Genomic DNA, 20,983 nt, shown 5'->3' with positions numbered 1-20,983 from the left:
AATTCGTTTGAGAAGGCTGACACTAATTATTGGAGTTTATGAAATTGCTCTTTAAGAACCAATCTCGAGCAAAGCAGCCCTCAAATTACCATGCTGCTTCCTCTGAACTTGTCTCCCCTGGCAAAAACCATCAGCTTACATGTAAATCCTCTAGGGAAAAATAAGTTACATATTATCCTCCTGATAGGAGCAAGCATGTCTTTTTTTTCCAAAATATTTCCAAAATACACTTAAATGCTTGCTTCAAACTCAAAACTGAGGTTCTAAAGATGTGCTCCAAGCAAAAAAAGAAGCATAAAAAATATCCATCAACCCTGGAGCTTTTTAGAAGAGATGAAATGTCAGTTCTGAGAATAATGCCAAGTTTGACTCTAAGACTTGCATGCTATGTACCAAAATATTCTCTAAGTTGCTGAGAAGACATACTAGAGAAAGAAAAATGTACTCTTCCTACTCTACCCACTACCTGTCTGTGAATAAGCTTTACACTTCTTCCATCTTTCCGACTCCCAAGGGAAATGCATTTGAACACATTATTCAAGCTTCTATTTTAGAAAAGTAAAACAGATCCCCTCCAACCTTTTCAGGCAGACCTTTGCTTCTATCGCAGTCTTCAATGATGGGTCACAGCAGCTATTTCTAAACTACAGGGAGGCTTCTCAACCCAGCTTATTGTATTACCTCTAATACCTTGCTTTGAACTGAAGCTTGTTTTCATACAGCCACTTGGCCTGCAAGTGAAATGACTGCAGGGCTGTCTGCAAAAGACTGGGAAGTAATCTCATTTTAAACTTTAGACCAAGTCAGATCCATGCTTGAGTTTTACTCAGAGTTTCTGTAAGTGTAACTTTAGGAGCAGCAATAAATGGTGCAACAGTTATTCTTGTGCAGGCGTTATTCACACAAATACTGCATTTTAGTAGTAGATGAAGGCCTTTACAGTGTCTTTTCTTCCTGCAAGGCTTTAAAAGTAACAGTGCACAGATTTTGTCAAACTGAAAAGTCAGACCAGGATGTTTTCAGGAACAGGATGGGAGCAGGGAATAAATCCTAAATCTAATCTTGCCTCTTCTGATAGTTTTTGTAGCCCCAAGAAAGACTGAATTAACCAACATCACAGTGGGAAGTTCTTTCCACAAGGACAGAGATCTATCAAGATGGCCTTTGGGCAGGCTAGACTAGAACGGATCTAGGCCAGCTGCTGTCCTTCCAGACTTGACTTGAATTAAGAAAAACAATTTAAATCAGTCGTGCCTTAAAAGCAAATGTGCAAAAGCATCACGGAAATTTGTCAGCCTTACCACCACCACCACCACCACYACTACTACTACTTAATGATTTAAAGAGGAATGAGCAATTACTGACAATCTATTTACTAAATTCACCTTGGCTGGTGGTGAACAGACTTATGTTGCTAGCTAAAAAGCATATATATTTTTACTTTAAAATTTTTCCATTATTGCTAAGTAGTCAAGATTAATTTTTTTCTGTTTGTTTAAAAGTTTGAGGGACCTTGCAGCACAACAGAAAACACCAGAAAAGCAGTAACAAATATGGAACCATAAGGATTATGTCTACCTCCACACCCTATATTCTTAATCAAGACAGAAAATCCTGATCTTCTGAAGAGGGGCTGGGGAGGCACTGCTTTAAGAGGAAGCCAGGCTTAGGAAATTTCATCTGGGAAGCTTTGTTTTTAGGTCCTAGCTCCAAAATACGTCCCTGTTTCTAGCATCTTTTTATCTCCCTTCAGCGTACAAAAAAAACTAACAAGAGAATGCCCCTGACTTTGCAGCTGAAGCAGTACACTAACTGTAACTGAAGTTACTTCTAGAAGTGGCAGGTAAAGTTAAGATGCACGGGGAGAGAAAAATAATTACCTCTGTAGTCAAGAGAAAAACATTCCTCTGGAGAGCAATTCTAAACAGCAGCACAACCCAGGTGTTTCAGCTCTTCAGCTGAAGAGTTTTTCTCCACTGAGTATAAAGGAGCACAGGAAGACTAGTTTCCAGTACATCAAGCTAGAAGTTAGGGATACTCCCACACAAGTAGCATCTGTGATATAAACACACAGTAAGGTACATAGATGTTGCTACATCCCTCTGTGCTAGCTACAGCCTTTTAGATTATTAGACAACCTGGACCTGACAATCTGCAAAGCATATATCAGAATGGAGTCAAATATGCCCACTCTCTTGTTCAAGCAAATCTCCATTGCTTATCAAGTGAATAGTGCAGTACCACAAGACTTGTCCTACACCATCAAATTTTCACAAGTTAAGCAGATACTTCATTCACAAGTGACATGTGCAGCTTGTAAAAAATATTTGCTTGAAAAGTTAAAAAAATAAATTATTTCAGCAACATTTTGCAGCACTTTGGGCTTTCACCTGTTCTTCCTCAGATGGAATAGCAATGGGTTTTGCTGCTCTGCAAATATTATTTTTTATGAACTTTTTCTTTAAACACATTATTGGTAGGATGCACTGTATGCTCCTGAGATCGTTCACTATTTTATTCCAATGAAACAAAAAGTATCACTGAAAATTTTCTAGGCTAGCTTGATCAATGCATTTAGACAATGATTAGAAGTAAACATACTCCATTCTCCAAGTAAAATATTCATAATTCTTCAGATCCTCACCTACACATTGACATTAAATTACTTAAGATCAAGATTCAAGACAGTACTCAGGCACACGTCTAATTACTGACTTAGATAAGGTTGTCTTCCTACAGTAGGGCTAAATTAATGATTGTCCACTCAAAATCTTTAATATCCTTCAAAAAAATCTGCAGAAAAAAAACACTATTTCATTCCTTGAACTCACCTTAAGGCAAATACTAGACATTTAACATCAATCAAGGCACTTCTAAACAGATACACTAGACTAGACTGTATCTCCATTTGTGACCAATGCAGATTTATGACCGAGTTTAGTATGTTGGTTGGGTCTCTTGATAATACCTGCAAGTTTAAATGTATCACAAAAATAACGTGTGGGAAGGTAATGCTTTATATAATTAATGTGTCTTGTTTATAAATGAGATTAGAGAAAGGAGAAATGCTTCATTTTTCTATTACTTTATCTAAAACTACATACACAAGTCTCTAGAAATCTATACCAGCAGACCCTGCAAAACTTCAGACATCCCCCACACTGGATGTGTCTCCCCCCCATCAATCTTTGGTTCTCTGCTGACAGCATGAGTAACTTTAACTTTGAATTCCCTTCAGGCACAGAGTACTAGACATATCAAAGTTCTGCTGATTCAGCCTTGCTAAAAGCAGAAAGCTAACGGTAACCACGCCATCAGTGAAATGCTGCAGGTGGTAAAACCTGGAGTTAGCCTTAAAAGGAAAATTACCAGTTTCAGCCTATCCTTGAAGCCACATGCTCTTCAGCATATCAGTAATAAAAAAAATATTTCACTCTCTCTCTGTATCTCCAGTTTCATGTTAGTCTTCCTTCAGCAAGGATCTAAAGAAATCGGTATTGAGATTGTTTTCAAAAGCAGAAACAGTCCAAACCTACAGTAGCAACATTGTCACTTCTCTTTACCTTTTACGACTATTTTCCTCTTTCCAAATTAAAGCATTTTAACTCTTTCCACTACTTTAAAACAGCAAGTCTTCATTTTCCCCCTTCAAACTTGAGAGTTTAACTCCTAAACTGTGTTTATTTTTGCATATATGTTGGGCTGTTTAATCAGATATACTTGTCTCAAAATTGGTAGAAGGAAAGCTCCTGTAAATTCACTTGGAAAAGTACATTAAACTTCTGATTCACAGATTAAAGAAATGGAAATCAAAATCATTACAATTAACTCTCACATAACTCACTTAGATCTTATTCTATTTCTTTGTTCTTTCTACACATATTCCTGTAGGAACTTTAATATTCTGTTCCAGTATTTGTGACATTTCTCTCCCTTAGGTTTTGTCAACTATCCATTTATTCTACTTTACCAATCCTCCCACTCTTCATCTCTTTCAACACAAAAGAAACGCAGCACAGCACACATTATTATTCTAATTAATTTAGCTGTGAAATACTATACTGTCCCTCAGGTTCAAAGTCCAGGAAGGCTTCAAGTTACGTACATGCACGGCCAATGGCTGGAATATAAAATTGTATTGATATAATGGCTAAAAAATGAAATTAGTGTTGACTAAAAATGAAATGACCTGAATTTTTTTTTCAGAGGTATTGTTTCCTTCTCAGTAACAGACTACCTAGAAAATTAAGAAAGGATTATCAAGAAAAGAGTTTGAATGTATTTTATATTACTTACAAAGACAAGTGTACTCATAATAGCTTTTAGTACGCAAATCGATTGCAAGTATAAAAATACCAAGGACTTCTTCCCATCAACTTATTTTCTCTTGGATATCTTCAGGGCAGCAAAGGAAGAAAATTAAGAGACTCAAACAGGAAAAAAAATTCTGACCAAAGAGTTTAGTTACCCAGAGACAGGCAGCTGTGACTACTACACAAAAGAAAAGACAAAACTGTTCAAGAGCCACTAAATACAATTTTCATAACACGTGCATAAAAGCTATCAGAAGTTATCTRTCTAATGGAAGGGAGCAGAATTCAATTAAGTAATTTTTCAATACAGGAAGCTGCATGAACTTTTTACTTTATGGAAATTCGATGTGTGGAAACACAATGTGTCTAGTTTTTGTCTGGAATTCTGCAGCGTGTAAGAAATATAGTAAGTGGTTCCAAAACAGAGAAGCAAACGACAAAGAAGGTAGCAGAAATGAAAAAGCAGGTTTGACTCCTAATATGGGGTTCCTTCACTCGGTCTCAGTCCAAATTTCACTGTACCACATTTTCATCAATCTTTTACCTCTTTTTTGTTTTGTTATAATTCTTTAAACTCTTCCAGTAAAACCTGGTGAACTTCTAATCTAAGGAGGTTAGGACGGATTTATTTAATTCCTATTCATCAGAGTAACTGAGCAGTGATAGAAGTAACAAACTATACAGTCAGCTGCACCTCACACCTTGTGTTTAACATTCTTTCTATAGAATCAGGGAAACGTAGGTTGGAAGGGACTTTTACAGGCCACCTTGCTTAACTTCCTGCTCAGAGGTAGACTACTGACAACATCAAATAAAGTCAGCCATGGCTTTTCCTAGCCAAGGCTGGAAAACTTTCAAGGATGGAGATTCCAAAAATCTCTCTGTGTAACTTGCTGTAGTGCTGCACTATCCACCCAGTGATTTTTTTCCTCATGCTATGTCCAATAAAAACCTCCCAAGCCACAAACTGTGGCTACTGTCACTTCTTGTTTTTTCCACTCCATCAAGAGCAGCTTGGTTCCATACTCCTTGCAATTACCTTTCAAGTAATTGCAGGCTACTATTAGATTATCTATTAGCCTCCTCTTTGCCAGACTCATGCCAGCCTTGATCTTAGCAGCCCTCTGATAGGCCTGCTCCAGTCTCCCTGCATCTCTCCCAACTGTTCCCACTCCCCCAAAACCAGGCATGGTAATCCAGGTGCAGCCTCATCAGCACCAAGAAAAGAGGAACAATGTCTTCCCTCAGTCTCTTGGTCATGTTCCTCCTAATGGTCACGTGCTACCTCCTGAAGCCCAGTAGATGGTTTGCCTTGTTCACAAACGAGTGTGTACCACTGGCTTATGTTTCATGGTGTCCACCATCCATTCCAGGTTCTCTTAAGCAGGCAGCTACTTAACCAACAGACTCATCTCCACAGATTATGAAGCAACATTAATTAACTCTTCATTAAAATCTTTAATTTCTAGTTATTTTATACTGCACTTAATATAATGGCAAAGATCCAAACAATTCTCCATGATCTATACATGAGAAGTATGTGAAGTATACATTCATTGTATAGAAAATGTGGTTTCTATATTGGTAGAATATCTGTTTCTAAACTCCCTCAAACTCATCGTAGTTCCTGGAAGCAATAGATTTCTACACTGCTTTAACTGGCTATTTTAGGAGGGCCTTGCATCACACTATCACACAAACTGAAGAGATATTACCATTTTATTTTCTTGGGAGACTGAAGCTTGAGTCTGTGGTTACATTTACGGATTTGAAAATGTATAGTTATTTAAGAAGTCAATTCTACTTATAAAGAGAAGTAACACAATTTTCTCTTTTTCAACTCAAGCATTTTTAATTTCATTATCAAAAATAAAACACAAATGAAATTCCCAGTTGATCTGCATGAAGATTGCACTTTGCTTTTGCCTATACACAGCTGGAAAAATTCTCAACTCAGTTGCTGTCACTGATGCTTAAGCATGAAATGGGAGAAGATGCCATTAGAAACCATGAAGCTTAAAAGTACATGAAGCAGTGTAAGATGGCTTTAAGTGCACTCACACTGTGAATTGGGATTCTGATCAGAGTGGCTGCATCTGCTCAAATCACTAACAATTCATGCAGTACTCTTGCTTCCTTTCTATTTTAGACTTTTGGATGTGTATGATTGGGGAAAACATTAACTGTGAGAGGAAGACCCTACAAGTAGCTTTGAGAAATTAGCATCAGTTTAGTCATCCAAATCTTGTACAAAATGTATTATTTATAGACCTAAAAATCGAAACTTTTACTGGAGTAAAAGAAATATTTCTCTAAACATATTAGCCTTCCTAAGAATGTCTGCTAAAGTAACAATGGCATAATTCCATTAGTTTTTGCAATAGGTAATGTTCTACAAGTTTAATCTACTATCAGGCATTTCAGAGGGATGTAATAATAAATGCTCAGGCTCTTGCAAGTTTTAGGCCATGTGCTCTGAAGAGTCAGTACAATTTAAATGATTCATGCAATAAATATTAGCTCCTATGTGTTAACACGAAACATTTCTAATAAACAGCAATCCAATGTAGCTTGAATTTAAATATAAATATGACAATTTCCAATGTACTAAGTTGTTCTATTTCCTAATTTTTTTTCAAATTTTCTCATAAACCACAGTTCTCACAGACTAATACTACCATCTTTATATCTCTTTAGCTATACATACATGTAGAAGTAATCTAAGAAATATTCTGCTTTTGAAGAATAAGCAATATACTCAAGTCTCAGGGCAAGAAAGTTTGCAACAAAAAATTAGCAACAGTAACGATGTCTAGTTACTGTGAGCACAGTAAGCCCATATAATGTTCCACTAAGATTACACAGTTGTATCTCATCTCCCATCATCAGGCATGCCAGGAGAAAGGCCTCTTCTAAGACTGTAATTTAACATGAGACTAATGAATTATTTGTAAAGGTTATTTTGTGGCTCTCATGCAAAATGAACTAGGTGCTTTATAGACAAAATGTCTATAACAAAGGAACTCTAACTTTGAAAAACATTATCTACAGTTCTGCCATTGTTGCCTGCATTTCTAAAAGCTCATGGGGAAATTTCAACTCTTCCTGACAGGTCTCGCAACAGAAAATCTCTACATTTTATAATTCTCTTCTCTGATTGCCCCTAAACTACTGTTAGTCCAATAATAATGTGCGTTTATTATATGCTCACTCCTCTAGATTTTGAGAGAAGACATCCACAAAATAGAGATGATATTGCTCAATACATGCTTAAAGAACTTTCTTAAAAATCCTGGACATCATTACTATCTGTAACCTGTCCATGGACGTGTGACACAAGCTCAGTCTCAATCCAGTTTCTGATGAGCGATCATTTACAGCTCTGTACAGAAAATGGAGACAACTCCAGCTGGACATTCCAGGCAGATCCAAAACATTCTTTATAAAACAGATTTGTGCCTCTATTAATGTTCTAATGAAAAAGGCCTTGGGGTGTTAAAACTGTCTCCCTAGACTTTAGACACATACTAAATTCACACAACAGTTACAACATTCAGGTTTCTCTGCAACATACAAACAGCCCCCAAATCAACATTCAAATACCTCTAAGCAATATTAATTGCTCAAAGAACATTCCATATGTAACAGCTTCATATTTTTGAGATGATAATTCATTTCTATTTTTAATTCAATATACATCTCTGCAGACTTCAATGCAACTTACACAAGGAAACTATATTAAATAATACAATCCTCTGTATTAAGTCCACTTTATGCACCTCAGAATTCTACTGCATTTTATTGTAAATTATCATCCTTTTATGAAGCTTTAGATAAGAAATCCACTTGCTCCTACAAGGAGTCTCAGACAAACTATGTTGTACAATTCTAAAACATCAAAGGATTTGAGAAGATGGAAGAATTGCTAACTGCACTATTTATACCTCTGAATTTTGCTCCAAAGATTTGCTTTCATATTTTTCTTTCAGATTTCCATACACTCAAGTATTCTTTTCAGACTCTGGTGACACTACATGCATAATACAATTTCTTTGAAGTACTATTTCATAACAAACATGACTTCTTTCCTACTATAGCCTACATACAGAGACTCAAAGCATCCAACAGCTAATCCTCACGGTGATTTAGCCATGATTCTGAACAGTCTATGTACAGGAAGATCTTCTATTGGAATCAAGTAGAAGTATGCTTGTGGACTGCCACTGCATTTTTCACAGGTGCTGGAGGGAGTTAGAGCTCAAATTTTAATAAAACTCGAATTGGGGAATTCAGCACCTCGCTCCTTGAAGTTCATTTCAAAATCTGAGCTCCATGGATCAACCTTAAGCATTTCTCCTGCTATCGAACACCACAGCCCAGATTTCTGTAGTAACTGGGGTGGGGTGAGGGAAGTATTAACCTTATTTAAGACAATGCAAAACCATATATCTATAGGGTGTAGATCTACCTATATCAGCAAAAGGCTGTTGAAAGTTCTTGCATAAGGGACAATAAACATATATTTAAGTGTATTACATGTACACTTAATTTCAAAACATGCTACAGAATTATAGAAAAGTCCTGCATTGTTATTATTAGGACCTTAACTTGATGAAATTTTAAGGCATCTTGGCTATAAAGATATAAAACACTAAGGAGATCACATTTAGGTTGATTGCCTGGTTTTAACCCCTTCCCACAGAGCTACATAGTGCTGGCAGTGCACACATGACTTAAAAAAGATTTATTTATTTATTTATTTATTAAGTTTCACCCCATTCTGTGCCCTGATCATGGGTCAACTGAAGGCCATTTCTACCTACTCTGATGATTTTCAGAATACTCCTGAGTCTTCATTCTTGATGCACTTTCCTTAAAAAAAATTGTTATAGCTACATTCTCCCTTCCTACTCCCATAACTGTACAGAAAATTACTCTTACTTTCCGCCTCTGTTCACAATATATCTGTTTACTGAATACACACTAACTGCATGATTTCTGACACTCTATACAACATTCCAAAAATGCTGTCAAATGTTGTCTTGTAAGAGTGCCTTTCCCACAACAGGAATTAGGCAGGCTGAGACAAGATCCAAATCATGTAAAGCAAGGTTAGCTTAAAGAGATTTTGTACTATTATACTCATTTTCTAAACGATTTCCCTCACTATGGATATAGTTTCTTCCAAAATAACACTGAGATGGATAAACTGTGTTTCCACCCAGTTTGTAATGTCTTCAGTATAATAAAATCACAATGACCATAACACAGATACCAAATTAGAAAATTAAAAACCACAAAAAATTCTTAAAAAATTATTTACTACAGCAAACTTGACTTTTTTCCACAAACTGAGCTTCTGATAACTTCTGCATTACAAATTAACCTAGAAGAAAAAGGTAAGCAGATCAATCTTTTACTATTCATATATTCTCATATTAACTTTACCAATTTTAAAGCACAAAAACATTTTAAAAAGGAGACATTTGAGTGGTCTTTACTGTAAATTATAATATTCAGTAAGACCACTCAAGTTATAAAAGTACAGGAATAATTTTTTTTAAAGTTTGCATATAACATTTTAAAAAGTCAACTCCTTCACTTCATTTGTTGTATTCTAAACATTCGAACTTGATGTCCAAGTGGGCAAACTCTTCATATTTTTAGCTTTAAGCAGCCTGCCACCTTACTATAAAACTTCAACAAGTTACAAACAGTAATCCCATTCTATTTGTACTTCACGCTGTTTCAGAGAATTTTTTTTATTATATTTAACGCTGACCAATAAACCCCAAAATGTTTTCATTTTATTATGAATTTTCTTTCCACTAAGAAATGCATAATCTTAAAAGAAACTGTACAAGACTCCACCAGTTTTCCCAGAACAGTATTTGCTGTTACTACCAAAAAAAAGAAACAACCCCCCCCCCAAAACCCTCATATAGCAGTAATTTAGAGAAATTAACATTCAGGCTATGGACTACATGTATTAAGCCACATTCTTCCAAAATTTCTCCAGCTCAAACAACACACACTTCACTTCCTAATCCRAACCACAGAAAGTGCTTTGGGGCTTTGCAAGCATATATTCCATTTCCCATTGCTCTCAGACTGCACAGCTATACTTATTCTTCCTTGTCTAAACACAATGTCTCATCCACCGCATGATTACCAGCCAGTAATTCTGAAAGAGCATAAATACTGGACTGAAAATTATGTTCAGTCCCAAGTAACACTAGATACTTTTTTCCATGACTTTCAACAACATTTTCCAATATGGTCTATAAATTATGTTCCCTTGACTTTTGTCTCATATACTGTTCTCTTTGGGAAAAAGAAAGCCTCTTACTAAATTAACAGATTCAATCATCATCCTTTGCTGTTGTTTCTTTTCATATTAACCCAGTATTAGCATTTTTCTCATGTAAGAAATTTTATCAGCATTCCAAGATTTATTAAAGTTAGTATCAGTGAATTATTATCACTGTCCATGGAGTTTAAAAAGCTAGCAGATTTATACATTGTTTTCGGTGCCACTGCAAAATTGCTAGGATCTGTCTTGTAGTTCTCCTGTACATAACTACCGCCTTACTACCCAGTACTTCTAGTCATAGACATTCTCTTAATAACATTAGTTTCCCTTTGCCAAATATCTATCTGTTACACAACCTTCATTTTGTACTACTCTTTTGCTTTTTCCCCATTTATGTGCAGCCAAAAAAAAAAAAAAAAAGCCTGCCCCAGCATTAGATTATACACTAGCAGGCTACCTAAAGAATTGTTCTTACAGAAGTCCCAACTTTATGCCTAAACTTTTCTTCCCAGATCATTTTACCCACAATTTTCTTAGCTTTGGTTCTTTTAAAACATCAAACACACAGTTTGCTGAGATAGTCCACACTGAAGAGAATCAGCTTCATCATCACTGATCCTTAACAAAATATGTTTCAAATCCACTTAATTCATCTTTACCTAATATAGTCACTTCAAAAATAAAGACCATCTCATTTGGGGTGGAAAGATGTTTGTGGTAAATGYGATGTTTAAAGTTTCCTGAAAAACCCTGTTCAGTTAGGACACCAGACGACCAAATAGGTCAACCCAAATGGGTCACAGGGACGATCTGTGGTGTAGGAAGGCACCTTGTTATACCAAACTTCCATTTGTCAAGCAAATCTCACTACGGCAGAAGTTGCCCATCTGTTGTGTATAAAAATAGCAAAACCAGCTTGTTTACATTCCTTGTAAAAGCTAATCAAATGGCGGGGAGAGAAGGGGGAGGACAAGCTACCTCTCTGTTTATAAGGCGCCTTCCTGGAAGAGTAAAGGAGAAGTTGCTATCAACAGTGGCTCCTCTCCAGGGAGGGTGGGAGCGAAGGAGGGGAGGGCAGGAGTGCTTCCCAACACTACTGACAAACACCACTGCTTGTTAGGGCAATCACATGAAAATCTGATTTTTCTTGCCTTACACATTTGCGAGTGGAAGCAAACTGTCTAAATATTCCCAACTGCTTCCAATGCAAGTGTATGCAGAGGTTTTGTCTGACAAGCAACATCACTCTTTACAAAGTATTACACAGACCCACTATCATTTTATGAAAAATACAAACACCAGTTTAAGTTGCAAATATTTTTACACTACCTGAAGTAACTAGAAAAAGCAGAGCAACAAAATTTCTACTTATCTGCATTTAAAAAAAAAAAAAAAAAAGAATGATCACAGGTAGTAAGTCCCAACTGGGAAAGTTCATCTTAAGTTTTGGTCACTTCTGTTACCCCAGACTAGATTTTAGATCAATCATTTAATATACTTGCACAGCCAACAAGCCACATGTTACTTCAATGTTCTACAGGACCAACAGCCTCCTCAAGATAAGGCAAATTACAAACCCTATCAACCAAACCAACGTCATTCTCTTCTTYGCAGAAAGTGCAGATTATTTATGCAGGACCTTGCACTCCATTACTTCCACGCATGTTTCTATTAGAACAAACTTACTGCAAGTGTGAACCTCCTGCACGCAGCAGCTTGTGGGAAACTCAGCCATGCCTCTGCTACAGCACTGTTTACAATAAATTCAATATGCTGAATAGCCTGATGACTAATGACAGGCACAAAACGATTTTGAATTATGGTTACCTTCAACATTTGATCTTGAACTCTGCTATTAGGAAACATCATTATCAAAACAAAAGCTCAKAAGTACCAAAACAACAGAGATTTGCTAATGGGTAATGCTCACTGAATAAAAATTAAATTTACTCTTAGAAATCCGGTGTAGCATAAAGACACTGGACTACCTAAAACATTACATAGGCTATGAATTGTTTTTTAAAGTTTTGGTTATGAAAAATACCAGATGCTGCAACATCTTCTTTTCAYAATACCTATTATGTGCACAGATTTTTTCCTCTAGTGTAAACAGTGGAAAAAGTGAGGAAAAATTTACTTCTTTACACAGTCTAAATTTGAAAAAATATATTATGCTGGATCTCTGATTAATATTGCAAGAAATACAGCAGAAACTGAAGGAAGAATTTCTAGTTTACCAGAAAAATCTCTTTTAAACAACCAACCTCTGATAACTATATTATTTTATTATTCTGAATACACATTTTCATTATTCATGCTCCCCCCCCCAGATTTGCAGTACATTAATATTTTACTGTTGAAGAAACTACTTTATATGAACATGCTTTAGAACGGAGCCCTCAAAGGTTAAGCATGATGGAGGGGTTTAACTGACGGGGTGCTGGAGGAGCAATTCCTACAAGCCACCCTACTTCACAATACAGTGGATCTGCGAGTGCTAAACAGTTTGGCCATTTATGACAGGAATATGGAACTGCCCTTGGCCTCAGGGCGGGCAGTTTCTGGAATGCTACTTGCAAGCACAGGACAGTATAGCACAATGTTTACATGTAAGAGAGACTGTGAACTGGGGACCCTTTTATCAGACTATAGATAAACTAAGGCTATACTTACTATCTAGGAGTAAAAGAGTACTTGGTAAAATGTTGTACTAAAATGGAACAGATAAGGTCTCTCGTAACTATACTGCATACATCAGTTAGCCTCAGGAAAAAGTTCTGGGAAAACAAAGTAAGAGGCCCCTTCAGTAAGCATTTGCATGTTTATTATGTTCCTACGTTGAACACACTGTGATCTGATTTATTACCTTATTAGTCAAATTTAAGAAACCTTGAACTCTTGTACTAATTAAGGGCACCTGTTTTTTCCCCATGTCTTCTCCTTTCTCTTAAAAAAACATCTGAAGTACTCCTCAGTAGCTTGAGGAAGGACTGATAAACAAACAAAATAAACTCTCAATGGGTGGGCAGGCTTTTGTAATTCTGTGTACAATATGCATCTTCAGATATATAGCTAGTGTAGCCACCAAATATCACCCCTAATGGTGTATTTTATACTACCATCATCCTAAATTTGGGAAGAAACAAAAACAAAAAAATACCCATTAAAACATTCCTTTTCCAGGAGCAGTTGAGTATGTTTAGGTAATACATAATGCCTTTCACTTAAGATTTCTAGTGCTTTTTAAACAATAAATCTCATCATACCTACCTTGTTAGTTATTATCAACCTTTTACAGCTGCATATATCTAGACAGAGATTGAAGCTGGCTGAAGGGACAGGACAAGAAGAATTAATATACTGTAAATCTTTTCATCTACTTAGTTAACAGTGTTTTCTCTTAAACACATCTGATCTCCATCACAACCCTTAAAATATTTTGTCCACTGAAAAAATCCACTTAAAATATTTCATTCACTGAAGGAAGAAAAGAGGGAAGGGAAAAAATGATGATAATCTTCCAACCAAAGAAGGTGTTGCTCAAAATTAATCAAGAAATACTGATATAAACCATGACATCATTGTAGCACAGAAAAGTACCTACTGATAGTTGGATGAAAGACTACTTGAATCATTTATACTAACACAGGTGTTTGCTGCTCTGACTTCAATAAAGATGATGCAACTATTAAGCAAAGAGTAGAAGTCTACTTAACATATTAAAAAAAAGCTTAAACTCAAAGGGGACTTCCTATTCAACCATTTTCCATGAAAAATCTGTATTTAAAAGTCCTGAGCACTTGAAGTCACTCATCTTGGTGGCCTTTTCTCTTTGTTCCCCTTTCCCAGCAGCAGAGATTGTAAGTGCATTTCTAAGAAATACTTCAAAGAATATATCAGACACTTTTGCTGCAATTTCAACATTTTACACTTTTTCAAATGGCTTTACAAAGTCAGGAGACAAATTAATCTTAACCTCACTGTTAGTGCCCCACATACAAAGAGGAAGATGCTTAACAAGGGATCTCCACACAAAGTTTCTATATGTTAGAGTGCTGTCTGTTCAGACTAAGCTTGGAAAATTATATTTTTCCCATAGGCTTCTCCGCCCCCAATTTGGCCAGTGCCTGGCCTGACAACCCAGTCACGGGGCATGTAGACAAGAGGCTGGCATGGCAGCCAGTACTAGCGCTCACTTGGAACAGACCAAGAAAGGGAAAAGAGTGGGCCCTGGGGTGAGCTGGTATAAGGAGGAAGCAGGAGATGACATGGGAATGAGTAGGGCAGAAGGGGTATAAGARAAGGAGAGAAGGAAGGGAAGATATGACGGGTAAGTGGATTACAGGAGAGAAATCACGGTAGATGGGAAGATACATGGAAAGTGGTAGATACACATACAGTCGTGGTAAACTGAAATGTTTAGTGATTTGCCCATGCATATGAGATCTGTCATCCTGCCTTGAAGTTTGACAGCTGCTACTAGAACCCATTCTCCCCAGGCTCACAAATCTGGGATGGTTCAAGTTGACTGTAAATTACAATGCTGTATACGCAGATTTCCTAAATGCCTCCCCAAAAGAACTTTAAGTTGTTTTTCACCCTTACAGATTATCATCATGAGCTTTAAGCCTAATGCCAAAAGCCAGAAGAACAAACAGTTGCTATACTGCTTTAAAATTACACAGACAGAAAGATCACAAGCCTTTTCTATCTGAAGCAACAATTTGAGGACAACTTTTAACATATTTTGACAATTGTACATAAAGTCATCTACACAAATACATTCATTTAGACTGGCATGTAATAACTATGTAAATAAGCCTCAAAATTGGAGATAGCTCTTGGAATACATGCATGCAACTCATGCAATAACAAGTGGTTTAAAATTCAGAGGTCAATAAAAGATTTGACTTTTTTTTTTTAATTATACAGGCAGATTAAAATTATCATCACAAATATTTTAAGACTGTGTCCATGTTAATTCAGAATCACATGTCACATGCTCTCAGCTTTATTTAAAAAAAAATTTCATTCAGGATGTTTGAGTTCTGATGAAGTGGTTATCTGGCCACAAATCTTTCAGCAATTACTTATTACTATTTAAATACTGCAAGTAACTTCAATTTAAGATAGTGTTTTTTCCAAGTGACATGTCAAATTAAGAAAACAAAAGCTTGTGATAAGAGACAACTTGCATGAACTAGATAACATAGCAGGACTTCATGTATGCATTGAGTAAGACACTAATATTTTAGTGAAACTATTTGCTACATAAAAGCAGAACTGGTAGAAAGAATTTTAAGTGCTAAGGATTGCAAACAATATTTTTTAAAGCAATTAAAATTACTACACGTGTTTATCTCAAAGTGTAAGGACACTGCAAGTTATCAACTTCTCAAAATGGGGGTTTTCCATAACTACTGAATAAATATAATAAAGGGACTGCACAATGGTATTCCTGTTCTAATGTTGCAGGTACAGGAAGGCAACGAAAAGCAGTGTGCACTTCATTCCTTTAATTCATTTTTATTCCCCATAAAGCACACTGCCCAGCTGCTCCCACACCACCACCATATCACTTCCTTTCCTTCACTCCAGCTTTTTGACATTTTCTACCTGTGATGTATTTTGCCAACTGAAAGAACAGCGCAGTGCAAGTGTTTTCTGCTGCTGAACAGAAACATAATTTACTCTTGTGCCTGACCACAAAGAGACAAGAACCGCTTGCTGCATTTTGGGCCGGAGGGTGCCTTTTGGTACAGGAGCCGTCTTTGCCCAACCCTAGAGCTGTAGCTGTCAGCACTCCAGTTCAGCAACAAAACGATGCAGCTCAGAGCGAACTATAAACAAGTAGAGACTATGAGCAGACACCTAACAAGGAATGCTACCAAAGGGAGAACACCAAGTTGTTAAAACCCAAAGAAAGAGTGGCTGGAAATGTTTGCTTTTGACGCCAATGGCAGAGAGTGCACCTGTGGAAGCCAAAGGTTTTTTGTTTTGTTTTGTTTTAAACTTGGATTAAAAAAATCTGCATTTCTCTAATTACTAACCTCTCTCTGTCATATATTTGCATCCTACTTTTTCCTCCCTCTCACTCCAAAGTGGCCGAAATTATTAACTGMAATTTGTTTTAAGGAATTAGAAATGAGAGAAGCTGGAACCCAGTTGTAGTAAGTCAATGCACCACTGGAGCTTGTGCAAAACTGAAGTTTCCAGTAGAGCCAACTGCTGCAAGTCATACCCAGCAATGACAATTTTCAAATAGATCTTGTTAGTTATTTGTGTTAGTTGAAAACAAACACATAAAAAAAGAATTAAGGTGAAGAAGCTAATTAGTCATCCCACTCCAAAAATCTGTGCCTAATCATCAATTTTTAAGTGCTTAAATTTTATCTTGCAGATTTGAAAAGCTGCCCTTCAGAGTTCTAAATTTCGTGAACTTGTTGTTCATCATTAAGGAGAAAGTACATGACAGAAAAAGAGGTTTGTAAAACTTCTTCCATAAAGTCAGATCTTCATTTCCAGGAGGTCAGCTGACCAAACAAACAGGAGAACAAAAACCAATACACACACATACAAAAGACAGTGGAAGGATATGCGTGAAATACAGAAGAATCCCTTTCTTGCCCATAAGTAATTCTGGCTTGCAAAATGTAAAGGAACTAACAGAACAGTGGTCAGCTCATAAATCTGGTTATATGTGTGTGGATCATCTTCAGGATACATTTACATGTTGCAGTAACAGCCAAGCTGGAATTCAAAAGTCAGTTCAAAAGGGATTTGGCCTCCTTATTATCCGTAAGTTTGTCTGAAATTCTAGCTAAAACTCTGCAATCTAGTAAATGTTATTAGTGAGCCAAAAAAGCACACTAACTGTGACAATTTAAAATACATACAGTTGTTCAGAGTAAAAGTTTTTATGCAAAGCCATCACTGCAGCCCGAACTTTCACCAAATCTATTCCACACATAAAGAGAATGCACATACATAATCTTGATATAGAGGTCACTTAATCTTGGCTTTCTCTGCCCAGTTTGATAGTTCGGCATTAGAGCACAGAGTTATATTAATGGAAGGTATGAACTTTTTATTTTGGAGGAGTTAACAAATTTAAATTTGAATGTTGGTGGGACAGATGGGCAAACTGCTACGTTAATATAAAATTGCATATTTCAAAGGCTGGTTTCTAGCATGATAATAAAAAAGATAAATGTGCTAGAAACCATGCCAGAGGGAAGTGGAAATATAATCAAGCCAGTGCCTGAAAGGCCCATGTTCTGAAGGCTATTTTCTCCGTTCCCAAACAAACGACTATAATTATCTTCTCAACTACCTACAGCATGCTGTTAAGTTTAATGAATTTCAAAGTCTGTAAAAGAGTTAACTGCTATACTTTAAATAACAGTTAATACATCCTTTCTAAATGAACAACAACAATAAAGCAAACCCCCCCCAAAACCTGCCACCTCTTGAAACATCCCTTGTCATGTCATGTTATCTAGGAATAACCCGTTACTCTTTGGGCTCAGTAAGACCCTTACCAGAAGGCTCTATTTCCATATCAGAATCCTTCCATGGAACTGAGTTTGGTAACCATATATAGCAGACAGATGTTTTAGTATGTCATGGTATGCTAAAGCTGACTATCCCGTTGCATACCAGAATAATCACAGAATCCTGCTCCTTATTAAAAAAAAAAAGACTCAGAATAATGCTACTTAGCATTTTATATATCACTTTTCATCCAAGGATCAGAAAACCTTTATTTTGTCTAAGAACCATTTTTCTAAGCTCATACCCTGTTACCGTTCTCGTTCTTACCGAGGAGGCACGGGGCCTTCTCCCCAGGCCCCGGACCATCACCACACAGACACCAATATGAGGAGTGGCAAAATGGCGTTTAATGAAGCGTGTCCTACTCTATTATAATGCTGTAAAGCCCCGCCTTCTTTTCCGGCAGCAGTGCTCCGCCCGTTACAACCTTCCCATGTTCCGCCCCGCAGTGCCTCCCTGCTCATCCTTTTTCCTCCACATCTCCCCCTCTCCCATCAACGTTGTTTCGTTATATCGAGCGGGACGCAACAAAACACGCGGAAGTGCGGCGTGTCTCGACGGGACCGCCATCGGGTGGTTCCTTGCATTAGTAGCTTCGTGAGCGGAGCTGTGTGCTGCCTCCCCTTCTTCCGATTCTTAACGCAGGCGATGTCCTTGTCTTCGTCGTTCAGGGAAAACCTTAAAGGCATAGGCGGGATTGCTCATTTCCAACAGACTATATTCCCCCCCCCCAAAGCCCAGCCATTCCTCCAGAATTTCTCCTTCTTGTTGTCGAGCAATCCAGACGCGGCCCGCTACTTTCAGCAAGGCTGTCTTAACACAGCTCAGTACTATACACAGGCATAAGGCTATAACTATGAGGATTAACAAAATGCGCAAGCCTTCAGCGAGCAGTCCTGTTAGCCACGGTGGTAGATTGCCAACCAGGTTAGTTAGCCATTCGTCTAAAAACCCATGGTTCTGACGGATTTTGCTGGCATGTTCCTTCAACCACTGCAATTGTTTGTGAATTGATTCACCATGATTAGACAAATTCATGCAACACATACCTTCAAAATCCTCACAACCATGGCCTTGGGCTAGTAGCAAATAATCAATTGCAGCTCTATTCTGCAGAATAGCATGTCRCAAACTACCTTGATCCTCTAATAGGCTTGCTATTATCTCAGTGGTGACGTTAGCCTGCTTCTCAGCCCAGCAAGCTAACCGGCCGATCTGATTCAGGGCGTTGCCTGCCGCTGCTCCAGGCACAAAGAAGGCCAAAAACACTCTTTCAGTGGGACTGCGGAGGGAAACTTGATCATTACACTCAGGTGAGAGCCCTATGGCTGCTCGTTTACTGCGGACGGCGGTCTCATTCTCCGTGATATGTTTCCACCAATTTTGATCGGGTGCTAGTAATGTCAGCTTACCAAGATAACATGGACCACCCATTACCCTTTTTGGAATTCCCTGCCAGGCCCGGTCACCACATATCAAAAAGACGTCTGGTGGCAAGGCCTTTGGGGTACCATTGTTCCAAATTAAGTGCCCTTTTGTGGCCTCAGCCCCAAAGGCTCCCAGCCCCTGGCGGCTGGTGCCATTGGTGCCACAGAAGGAAYCACGGTTTTGATAATCATAATAGACTGCTGTTGGAGTGACGTTCGTCCACCCTGTCCAGTTAAATAACCGGTAAGGGTGCACGCGTCCCCCAAAATATATACATGTTTGAGACCAATTGCCTGATGTGTTTCCAATTCTCATGGACCCCAACAGGTTTAACTCCTGTGGGTCCCATGGCAGCGTTCTGTTTAGGCCTGCAATGAGGGTGGCACTGCAGCTAGCAGTCGACAGACTGCCACTGCAGCTTCCCGTGCTGTACTCCTGGAAGCTGTTGACACTATAGCTGGGGACCCCTATTAAACAGGTTCTAAAAGGTTGGGTAGCGGAAGCTAGAGACAAACAGAAAGCGTGTTGCCCTGTCCTGTTCGCCCAGGTAACCCACATATTTTGCCCGGGCTCAATCTGGTAGAGAGCCATTACCACTGGGAACAGTATCCCCAGAATCAGGATCTTCGCCGTCTTGTTCAGTAGATGAGTCATAGCGAGTCAAGACAGGCTTCACGTTCTTGCTGGGTACCTTCACTGGACCACRATCTGCAGAGACACATATATAACCTCGACCATTAAAAGCAATAGGGGCGGGCCCAATGCACCTTCCGAAGACGGGGGCAGTCCTCTGGCACTCGATGGAGGGCGCGGTAGCACGGCCTGTAGTTCAGGTGTCAGAGTTGTTTCGATGAGCTTCTATTTTGCGTAAAAGCGGCTTTACCCAGCGTGTGGGGACCCACCTCGCGGCCTCCGGGCCCCCTTCCGCGCTCGCGACCGCAGCATAACCTCTGCCCTGCGTTAGTAGTCTCCACCCGGTCTCCCATTCCCCCGTCGYGGGATTCTTGACCYKYMSYTYSKSWSCYKSCGTTGGGCTCGTCCCTCCCCAATGCTTTGCTACCGGTTCATGACTATTCTCCCCTCRGAGGTGATGGTTTAGGGCGTACAGTGCTTTTTGTAAAATTTCTGTTTGTTTCTCTCTGGGGATGGCTGAGTGCTCGGGGATGCCCTCCCCCTCTCCCAACACRTCAATTTTCTGTTTAAGAGTTCTGTTGGCTCTCTCGACTATGGCCTGCCCCGTGCTATTGTAYGGTATGCCGTGGATTATTTTGATTCCCCATCGCTGCGCCCACCCTTCGGTGCTCGCCGATGTGAATGCGGATCCATTATCGGTTTTGATGGTCTGAGGTAGCCCCAGCACAGCTATAGCGTACGC

At 38.4% G+C, this 20,983-nt stretch overlaps 1 protein-coding gene across 1 annotated transcript in view; it reads right to left on the bottom strand.

Annotated features, from left to right (window-relative positions):
* Positions 1 to 20,222, bottom strand: part of LOC112973035 (threonylcarbamoyladenosine tRNA methylthiotransferase-like) — a gene marked incomplete at its 5' end in the record, with an annotated part of 322,440 nt that extends 302,218 nt beyond the window's left edge. The window contains one exon of the mRNA XM_026080384.1: positions 20,203 to 20,222. Coding sequence (XP_025936169.1) covers positions 20,203 to 20,222 — 20 coding nt within the window. The remainder of the gene's footprint in view (positions 1 to 20,202) is intronic.
* Between the last annotated feature and the right edge of the window lie 761 nt (positions 20,223 to 20,983).

This window comes from Apteryx rowi, unplaced genomic scaffold (genome assembly GCF_003343035.1).
Source record: "Apteryx rowi isolate R43461 unplaced genomic scaffold, aptRow1 scaffold_518, whole genome shotgun sequence".
In the NCBI taxonomy this organism is placed as follows: Eukaryota; Metazoa; Chordata; class Aves; order Apterygiformes; family Apterygidae; genus Apteryx; species Apteryx rowi.
This window is presented reverse-complemented; position numbering and strand designations above follow the sequence as displayed.